We start from the raw sequence: 11,534 nt of genomic DNA on the forward strand, positions 1-11,534 counted from the left end.
ATGGCTTCATGTTTCACTCTGCTGGTTTTGTGCTGTTTCTTTAGACTGAGCTGCAGTGAGAGTTTGCCTGAATGGGTCAGCAACATTTCTACCAACCTCTTCAGTTTGTCTGGGGACATTATGCTCGGAGGGCTCTTTCCCATTAACGATGTCACCAGCAGCCTCAGTGACATAACAGAGCCCAACCAGATAAGATGTGAAAGGTAAGGATTGCTGTGAACAACCCTTAACAATAATAATATGAGACTCTAGATAACCGTGTATGCTAACCCTGACTTACCACGACATTTACTGTTTTCTGCTTGTGGGTAAACAGTGTAAATAACCTTGGACTGGGACTTGCTATAGCCATGAAATACGCAGTGGATGAAATCAATGGAAATCAGACTCTCCTCCCTGGCATCAAGATGGGTTATGAAATCTATGACACTTGCACACAATCTTTAATTATTATAAACCCTACTCTGTCTTTCCTCAATGCAAAATCCAGCCAAGAACTATCTGTGCAGTGTAATTACACCGACTATGAGACCAGTACAGTTGCAGTGATTGGTCCTCTTAGCTCAGAAATGGTGTCAGTCATTGGAAAACTCCTGGGATTCTTTTTGATGCCACAGGTTTGAATACACATACATCTTAAGATTTGCAGCATAGTTTCTATTAATGCAAAGATCAGACAATAAATATTTCAAATGTAAAGGTAACTCTTGTAAGTAGATCTAAGGATTTGTGCCAGGTTATATCACAGAAATTGACTTGTTCTTTTATTGCCTGATCTTTAGATAATTTAACTTTTTTTTTTTCTTTTTTTTTTTTTTTACCTTGAAAATGATATATTAGGTCTTACATGTCAATAGTGATTAGACTTATCTCTGATTTTCTGTTTTTAATTTTCACACCAGATTAGCTATGGGGCCACCAGTGACAAGTTCAGTGATAAACTTCTCTACCCGTCATTCTTTCGTACTGTGGCCAGTGACAAATGGCAAGTGGATGTCATGATAAAGTTAATACAGGCATTTGGCTGGAACTGGGTGGCAATTGTGGGCAGTGACGAGGCATACGGGCAACGAGGTGTGCAGATGTTCACCAAATTGGCAGAAAACACATCTGTCTGTGTGGCCTATCAGGGCCTGATTCCAGTGTACACTGACCCCGAACCAGCAATCAAAAGCATCATAAACAATATCCAAATGACCAATGTTGGAGTGGTAGTGGTGTTTTCTCTTCCAGAGCAAAGTGAAATCTTTTTTAAAGAGGTTGGTGAATCAGAGATTTACAGCAGCTAAGAACTGTATTAATTTCTATTAGTTTATGGAGTTTGTTCAGTACCAGTCAATTGTTTAATTTTTTCCAGGTTATCAGGAGTAATTTAACGGTTGTGTGGATTGGCAGCACAAGTTGGGCCATCAATAGTCGAGTGACTTCTCTGCCCAACATTGAAACAATTGGAACAGTCATTGGATTCGTTGACAAAACAGACACCCTCCGCCTGTTCACCGATTATGCAATGGAGCTCTTCAAGAAAGTCAGTGAAGAGCGGGCAAAGACATCCACTCCAACTATAAATCCTGACAATCCTAATGATCGCTGCCCACAATGCTGGAATTTGTCACCAGACAACATTAGCATAGTGGAAGCACCAGCCGTCCAGACATCAAGTTTCAGTGTGTATGCTGCTGTTTACAGTGTAGCACAGGCACTGCATAACCTGCTGGAGTGCAATTCAACTGCCTGTAAGTGGGGATCTGGAAGCAAAATCTATCCCTGGAAGGTGATTTTTTTTTTTTCTAATTTATAGACCATTGTATTTAGAATCAAGCTTTTCAACAATAATAAAAGGAGTTAAATTACATTTTTTACAGCTGTCTGAGGCTTTAAAGAACACTTCTCTTAACATAAATGGCACACGTATAGAGTTTGACCAATATGGTAACCCAAACATAGGATATGGTTTGATTCAGTGGGTCTGGACAAACTCCTCTCAAGTGGACTTTAGAAATGTGGGAGAATTTACTGAACAAAAGCTGTTCCTCAACAAGTCCCTCTTTCAATGGCACACTAATCAGGTAACTTTTGTAACTCAGAAAAATATGTACAACTTATAGCATGTAAAAACTTTAATATCCAGGTCATGATCCAGTTTGAGATCTTGGAATTTTTTTTACCACAAACTTTGCAGGTTCCCGACTCCACCTGTTCAGCGATGTGTGGCAAAGGCCAGGTCCACAGAGTCAAAGGCTTCTACTCCTGCTGTTTTGACTGTATTGACTGTTTGGCAGGCACCTACCAGGCAAATAAGGGTAATGTGGTAGTCTCAGATATCTGATGTTGCTTATTTGCTTCCTTGTCAAGATATTCAGTGCATCTAATAAGAATCCACAACGGTACGCTTTAATATGTTGCCATGTGACAGCCTTATTCCAGAATGGATTAAATTCATTTTCATTTCAAAATTCAAGATTCTTGCGCATATCTAAGCATATAAATGTCAACAGATTCATTTAAAATAGAATAAAAACAGGTAAACATAAAGAGCCTTTCACTGTCCTAATAAATACAAAATCTACCTGTCACACCTGTAAAAATTCACAATTAAAATGCGGTAACTTTTAATCTGTGATAACCACAGAGTTAAAATAGTATTTACAAACTGGATTCCAAAAAGGTTGGGACACTAAACAAATTGTGAATAAAAACTGAATGCAATGATGTGGAGATGGCAAATGTCAATATTTTATTTGTAATAGAACGTAGATGACAGATCAAAAGTTTAATCCGAGAAAATGTATCATTTTAAAGGAAAAATATGTCGATTCAAAATTTCACGGTGTCAACAAATCCCAAAAAAGTTGGGACAAGTAGCAATAAGAGGCTGGAAAAAGTAAATGTGAGCATAACGAAGAGCTGGAAGACCAATTAACAGTAATTAGGTTAATTGGCAACATGATTGGGTATAAAAAGAGCTTCTCAGAGTGGCAGTGTCTCTCAGAAGCCAAGATGGGTAGAGGATCACCAATTCCCACAATGTTGCGCAGAAAGATAGTGGAGCAATATCAGAAAGGTGTTACCCAGCGAAAAATTGCAAAAATCATCAACTGTGCATAACATCATCCAAAGATTCAGAGAATCTGGAACAATCTCTGTGCGTAAGGGTCAAGGCGTAAACCCATACTGGACGCCCGTGATCTCCGGCCCTTAAGCGACACTGCACCACAAACAGGAATGCTACTGTAAAGGAAATCACAGAATGGGCTCAGGAATACTTCCAGAAACCATTGTCAGTGAACACAATCCACCGTGCCATCCGCCGTTGCCAGCTGAAACTCTACAGTGCAAAGAAGAAGCCATTTCTAAGCAAGATCCACAAGCTCAGGCGTTTTCACTGGGCCAGGGATCATTTAAAATGGAGTGTGGCAAAATGGAAGACTGTTCTGTGGTCAGGCGAGTCACGATTCGAAGTTCTTTTGGAAATGCGGGGACGCCATGTCATCCGGACCAAAGAGGACAAGGACAACCCAAGTTGTTATCAACGCTCAGTTCAGAAGCCTGCATCTCTGATGGTATGGGGTTGCATGAGTGCGTGTGGCATGGACAGCTTGCATGTCTGGAAAGGCACCATCAATGCAGAAAAATATATTCAGGTTCTAGAACAACATATGCTCCCATCCAGACGTCATCTCTTTCAGGGAAGACCCTGCATTTTTCAACAAGATAATGCCAGACCACATTCTGCATCAATCACAACATCATGGCTGCGTAGGAGAAGGATCCGGGTACTGAAATGGCCAGTCTGCAGTCCAGATCTTTCACCTATAGAGAACATTTGGCGCATCATAAAGAGGAAGGTGCGACAAAGAAGGCCCAAGACGACTGAACAGTTAGAGGCCTGTATTAGACATGAATGGGAGAGCATTCCTATTGCTAAACTTGAGAAACTGGTCTCCTCGGTCCCCAGACGTCTGTTGAGTGTTGTAAGAAGAAGGGGAGATGCCACACAGTGGTGAAAATGGCCTTGTCCCAACTTTTTTGGGATTTGTTGACACCATGACATTTTGAATCACCATATTTTTCCCTTAAGGTGATAAATTTTCTCAGTTTCAACTTTTGTTCTGTGATTTATGTTCTATTCTGAATAAAATATTGACATTTGCCATCTCCACATCATTGCATTCAGTTTTTATGCACAATTTGTTTAGTGTCCCAACTTTTTTGGATTCCGGTTTGTAGTAGATGTGCAGGCATTATGTTTGAACCTTCTTTGTGCTGAAAAGAGACTTTCAAGACTCACTGTATTCAGGCAATTAATGCATCCTCTTTGCAGTATTTAGCTAAATCAATGACCTGTAATACCAGATTAAAAACACAAATGAGAAAGTTGTATCATTTTCTCGTCTTTATCTGCAAAGCAGCATAATCCATAACAGGTTGCCGATGTGTGATAGAATCCCTAAATGGTGTGTGTATGTTGTTTGTTTGGTTTGTTGATTATTTTGTTTTTAATGGAACCAAATTTTTTGTGCTTTCTCGCTCATAGACGACAACCAGTGTACTGACTGTCCTTACCGTCAGTGGTCCCAGCATCGCAGCACGAACTGCACTGACCCCATCTTTAAGTTTTTTACCTGGGACAGCCAGGATGCTGTGATAATGATGCTGGTTGGTACCGTGCTTTTGGTATGTCAGGGGTCAGTGGGTATCGTGTTCCTGATGCACCGAGGAACCCCCCTGGTAACGGCCTCAGGGGGACCCTTGAGTTTTGTGGCTGTGCTCGGCCTGATGGGAGCCAATCTTAGTCTACTGTTTTTCCTGGGGGAGCCAGGGGATGTGGTGTGCCGTCTTCAGCTGCCCTTCACTTCTGTTTTCCAGACTGTCATCCTCTCCGTTATCCTGTCCATCTCACTGCAGGTGAGTTAAGAATGGTGAAACACTGCCCCACAATGGCAGTGTGCAGAAACTGCAGAATCAGTTAGAGAAAAAGGTTTGAGCTTTTTTGAAAGCAGATAGAAAGCTTGCAGTGCTTTAATTCTTCTCTCAGCTTTCCCGCCTTTTTTAAGTTAGTTTTAAAAAATATTTTGATTATTGCTTATGGCACATCCAATTAGAGAAATCGTATGTATTTATTGACCAGTTTCTAGTGTACTTTAAATTTTGTACCTTAATTGCCGCAGTATTCAACTTTGAAACAAACAGCTGACATGAATGAACTATTGATCTAAAAGAATCTCATTTGTTGGTTAAATATGTCTAACTTTATTACATTATTTTAGGCCTTTCCATAAGATCTTACGCATGTTTAGAACCCAACCTTTTTTTTCAAACAGATACTCTACGCGACAGAGTTCCCAGAGATGGCTGCCTCTCACCTGCATTTGTTAAGAGGCCCTGTGAGCTGGCTGTTTGTGCTGATCTGCTGCGCTGTGCAGGCTGGTCTCTGTGGCTGGTTTGTTCAAGAAGGACCTTCATTGTCTGAATATGTGGCAAATATGACAATAGACTTTGTAGAATCATTCCTCTCGTGTCCTGTTTCACCTTTGATTGGATTTGCCTTAATGCAAGGTTTCAATTATGCAATGGCCCTTGCCTCATTCATGTGCACCTTCATGGCAGTGAAGCCTCTTCATCAGTATAATCTAGCCAGGGACATCACCTTTTCCACCCTGATCTACTGTGTCATTTGGGTGATCTTTATTCCAATCTACGTAGGCAACAACAGAGATAATAACAAGAACAGGTCAATTGTCCATGTTTATTTCAGCCTAGCAAGCAACTTTGGACTGCTGGCAGCCTACTACTTTCCAAAATGCTACTTCTTGTTAAGGAAACCTGACTTAAACAAACCAAAGTACTTCTGTACCTTCTTAGAGGGCGTCCCACCAACTCAAACAGAAGAGGAGCCACAGCCAAAAGCACAGGAAGGAAAATAAACAAACTGTTCATAAAGTAAATCAAAGAATGTGAAAAATGATTTCCTTTCTATAAGGACAGCAATAGTTGTGTAATGTATACCATGAGACTGTACTCTACAAAATACACTAGATTAGATATAATAATGATATAATAATCATTGTTTCTCAATCACGCCACAATTATGCAAATTATACAGCAAATAGTGTAGAAAGAATATGATGCAGGTGCCAGTTTAGCTCAGTGGGATGAGAAGGCAACCATACGCCGAGTGGCTGCCGGCCCAGGTTTGAATCCAACCTCCCCTTTGCTGCATGTCTTCCCCTCTCTACCTCCCCTTTCCTGTCAATCTCTACAGTCCCTATCAAATAAAAATGCCAAAAAATAAAAGAGAACATTTATTTTTATTTAGTAACATGCAATCTATAGTAGATTTGTACCTGTAGATTATTTGTCAATGACATTATTATTTTTCAGGTTCATATTTTGTTTGTGTTGATGTTGGTGACAAAAGTATTTACTGAATTAAAGTAATGATGTAATAACCAATGTGGTGTGAAATTTTTACTCTAACATTATTGGTTGTAGTTTAGAAACCTACTATTAGAGATTTAATGGCATTTTGCTTTAGAATAACCTCACTCTCAGTGCTCACGTCATGCAGACAGCTTTGCTTCAGAATAATAAACATTAAATTATTGACATTTTATTATTGAGTCACTGACTAATTTTGGGTTTGACCTTTTATCTGGTAAATATTGTATTGCAAATTACTGGTGTATAACTCTTTTAGTACTAGAATGTGTTGTACACTACTGTACCTGAATTGTATATGGATTCTAAATGCATTAAAATAGTAGTCCAAAGTTTTTGACATGCTTAGTACAATAAAACCTGAAGGCTATTTTTGACTAAATGTACTACTTAGCACACAAATTTACCAATAATTGTAGCATGAATTGTGTGTGTGTGTGTGTGTGTGTGGGGGGGGAGTAATTGACTGCTTCCAGGTACCACAGGCAGGAAACAAGCGGGAACCAGAACGAGACTCCACCTCTGATATGCTGAAGCAGAATTATGCACTCACACGCCCTCATGCACACAAACAGAGAAGAGAAAGAGAGAGCAGAGAGTGGAGAGACAGTAAGACTGACAGTTCATTATGAAATGGCTTTAATGATCTGACCCACTTGAGATCAAATTGGGCTGTATGAGTCCTTGAAGTAACATGACTCTGACACTCCAGCTTAACATTTAAGAACAGTTCAAGGTCCTATGATCCTGATCACAGGGAAATAAATAAACCTGCAGCCAGTTAAGTTAAAAGAAAGAATTAAAGAATGTGTCAATTCAACAAATTTATTTTTGTTGTTGTTGCTGCTTTTTCATTTTTAACTCAACGCCTTACTGCTTGTCATAATTTTAATAATTAAAATACACAGTAAGCAGAACAGTAATCACCCTATCACCTCATTTTAGTTTCATTTGAATTCACGCTGGCTTTACATGGAAATTAAAGGAGGCATATCAAGTGGCCAGAAAGTTTTTATTGGTATAGATCTCAGCTTAACACCTGGAAATATATCTGTGTTTTTTAATGCATTTAATCAGGCACACCAAATATCAATTTTCTCTTTTCAACCATTTCATACAGTAGTTGTAAGTAGTTACAAGATAGTTTAGCGATACATATAGATTTTTTTTAATGGCTACATGTTTTTCAAACTCCTGTAACTAAAGATTTCCCAAAAAGATTTTCATATTTATATGAACATGAAAATATTCATATTGTTTGAAAATATGAATCCAAAATATGCAAATATGAACAAAAAATTCAAAGCTGATATAAAATGTGTTTAAATTAATATTTAAAAAGAGCTTACTTGCATGCCTGCTGTAGTTTTATGCAAATATCTTGGGAGGAAATATCTAAATTTGCTTTTGTGCATGAGCAACATTACATGCAAATAAACATGCAAAACCATCAGTGAGGTGAATACAAAACATAAACGTTTAAATGGATAAACATAGATCTTAATATAAATGTATATAATTTATATACGTTTTCCCTATATATGTTATCTGCTGAGTTATCTACTAAACAGCTTTAAAGTCATCTCCTTGCATTGCTGACAATTCACAGCTGTACTTTTCAGGTAAGTCTAACAAACCTCAAAAGTCTCTTACCTCAGTGAATGCTTCATTATTATTAGTAGTAATTTCCTTTTGACTCAAATTTTCTTTGAGACAAAGAATTTTTAGATGTAATGTCCTAAAAGTTCTATAAATGTAGAACTTTGTCTCATCTCAATTATTGTAACTCACTTTTCACACATATCTCTCAGTCTTCTGTAACTTATCTTCAGCTGAACCAGAATGCACAAAAACTAGCCAATATTCAACCATCACTCCTATTCTTGCTTCCCTTCTAGTGAGGTGCAAAATTCATTTAAAGATTTTGTTAATTCATCAATTACTTTAAACCTATACATGGCCAAGCCCTTGTTTACATATCACACCTGAATCCGCTTCTCCAGTCATCTAATTGGGGTCTTTTAACTGTTCCACATTCTTCCTTTAAATTCAAAAGGGACCACTCTTTTTAGGTTGTTGCACTGAAACTCAAGAAATCTTCATCAGTCTCTCAGGTTAACTGAATCTGTGTTTTGTTTTAAACATAAGATAATGTAATATGAGTTACATATGAGCAAATGGATGACTGTATGTTTGACTGTGTGTTTGTAAATTTCATTAATGTATGTTTTATTCAAAGCGTTGTACCAGTGCTTTAAAGCGTGGAATAAAATGATTACCATTAATATTGTTATCAATATGATCATTGTCAGGCTATTAATACTTCTCATGGGTTAACAGATAAATAAAGGGCATAGGTTTTCACAAAAATGGCAAGTTAAGCAAAACACTCAAGATACAAGATACTAAACAAAAAGTGACCCATTTTTGTGGCTGATTGAAGACCTAAACTAAACATAAAACAACAAAACTATCATCCAAAAGCAAGGCGTAATCAGGAAACACATGCAAGGGAGCTCAAAGGACTCATGACATAGACAAACAATAGACACAAGGATGACTGAAGTATGTACACACAGTAGGCTGATTTGGGATTAAGGACATCTGGTTGAATGTGACACAAGTGCAGAAAAAGAGAAAACTGAATGGAAGCAAAACTCAACCAAAAAGCAACCAATTGTCAAAATAAAACAATAAAAAGATCCCAAAGACAAAAAGCTAAACATGGGTATAACAAGTCTTACACTAAATGTAAAGACAGAGATAAGAGATAAGGGTGGAAGAAGAGACTGCTGAAAGAATTGGCAGTGAAACACTGAGGCAATTACACCTTTGCAAAAAACAAGCTCAAAAGCTAAACTGAAGCTGAATACAGACCAAAGAATCTAAACCAAACACGAGAACAATAAGTCTTTTTCAAAGGCATTAAAACTTCATAAATACTGAACAGGAACTCAAAAACTCGAAGTAACGCTTAAGACAGAGAAAATATCATGAAAACTAAACAGGAATCCAGACCTCCGTGACGACGAGAGCTTCCATAATACAACAATACTAAAGCTCAACAACAAAAACCTCGAAGTAAAAGAACAATCCCAGATTTCTCAACCCCAGCACTGTAGCTAGGCTAACAAACAGTTAGAGGTCTGTTGAGCTGACTATTCTTTTGTATCCGTGTTGTACTTCTGAGTCAACTTTACCAATCACTTCCTCCAAACCATCAACGTGTCTTTAAAACCCCATTCCTATCAGACTCCTCAAAGAAGTCCTAACATTAATTAATGCTTCAATCCTAAATGCAATGAATCTATCTATGGTAATGGGTTACGTACCACAGGCCTTTGAGCTGTATTATATAGCTGTATTTAAGCTACTTTTTTTTTGTTTTTACAGAGATTAGAACATGCCATGGTATTAAAGGTACTGTGTTTCACTGGTTTGAATCATATACTGTCTCCAATTTGTTTATGTAAACGGAGAGTCTTCTTCACACATTAAAATTAATCATGGAGTTCCACAGGGTTCCGTGCTAGGACCAGTTCTATTTAGATTATAGATGCTTCCCTTAGGCAGTATTATTAGAAGGCACTGCAAACATTTTCATTGCAGATGATACCCAGCTTTATCTATCCATGAAGCCAGATGACTCACATCAATTAGTTAAACTGCAAGAATGTCTTAAAAACATAAAGATCTTGATAAAATTCAGATAAAACCGAGGTTATTGTACTTCGCCTGACTAACCATATTCTTACTCTGGATAGTATTACCTTGTGATTTTGTGCTATATAAATAAAATGTAACTAATCTGAATAAAAGACAGAGAGAAATCAACCTGACTTTTAGATTAATGAACAAACACAAACTACTCGAACTCAAATACCACAAGAACCCTAGGATATCAGAATGATTATGAAATCTAAACAGGAATAAAAAACTTAACCAAAGAATAATCAAAAATACTAGAACAACAGAGAGAATAGAAAACTCTTAACAGGAGTCCAAAGCAACTCAAAACTCAGTGACCAAACCAGGAATCATTACACTCATCATTGATAGTTACACCAAAGGCAAACAAATTTCAAACCACAAATTCTATGAAAATACTCTAACCCTAACCCTAACTCAAACAGAAGAGGAGCAACAGCCAAAAGCACAGGAAAGACAATAAACAACTAGAAAAATTTGCATTTCCTGCGAAAATGCAGTGTGGATGCTGTAAAGCTGAAGCTGTCAGCTGAAACTAGCTGAAAAAGCTGAAAAGTTGCAGAAATTGTAAAACCTTTGCAAAAATTGTAATAACTTTGCAGAAGCATAAGAACTTAGCAAAATGTAATTACTTAGCAGAACTGCAATAACGTAAAGAAAACATAATACTTGGCAGAAATACAATAACATAGCAGAACTTAGCAGCAGAAATTAGAATAAATATTGTAACTTAGCAGAAACAAGATAACTTTTCAGAAATACAGGATTTTAGCAACCATGGTACAAGATTACATAGATACTTTATTTAAACAAAAATACCTAAACATTGCACAAATACTGTGATTTAGGACAAATACTACAACATAGCAGAAATGCTGTAATTCAGCAAATATACTATGCTATGGCACAAATAGAAAGAATATGCTCAAATACTATGATTTTGCTCAAATAATATGATTAAGCAATAATACTAAGATTTAGCAGAAATACTGTATTTAGCACAAATACCGAAAAGTAGCAGAAATACTATAATTTAGCATAATAGTAATAACTTGCACAATTACAAATATGGACATGGTAAATGGCCTGTATTTATATAGCGCTTTTATGGTCCCTAAGGACCCCAAAGCGCTTTACATATCCAGTCATTCACCCATTCACACACTGGTGATGGCAAGCTACGTTGTAGCCACAGCCACCCTGGGGCGCACTGACAGAGGCGAGGCTGCTGGACACTGGCGCCACTGGGCCCTCTGACCACCACCAGTAGGCACACAATAAGATACACCCATAAAAGGCTCTCTCTCTCTCTCTCTCTCTCTGTCACACACACACACACACACACACACACACACACACACACACACACACACACACACAGCAGC

General features: G+C 37.7%; 1 protein-coding gene across 1 annotated transcript; it reads left to right on the forward strand.

Annotated features, from left to right (window-relative positions):
* Positions 1–6,258, forward strand: LOC116316512 (taste receptor type 1 member 3-like). Its single transcript, XM_039612705.1, has 8 exons — positions 1–203; positions 317–617; positions 903–1,259; positions 1,358–1,774; positions 1,866–2,069; positions 2,183–2,303; positions 4,538–4,908; positions 5,325–6,258. The coding sequence occupies exons 1-8, from the start codon at positions 1–3 to the stop codon at positions 5,925–5,927; spliced, it is 2,577 nt and encodes an 858-aa protein (XP_039468639.1). The 3' UTR covers positions 5,928–6,258.
* The last annotated feature ends 5,276 nt before the right edge of the window (positions 6,259–11,534 follow it).

The sequence above is a fragment of the Oreochromis aureus genome, linkage group 5 (assembly GCF_013358895.1).
Source record: "Oreochromis aureus strain Israel breed Guangdong linkage group 5, ZZ_aureus, whole genome shotgun sequence".
Taxonomy (NCBI): Eukaryota; Metazoa; Chordata; class Actinopteri; order Cichliformes; family Cichlidae; genus Oreochromis; species Oreochromis aureus.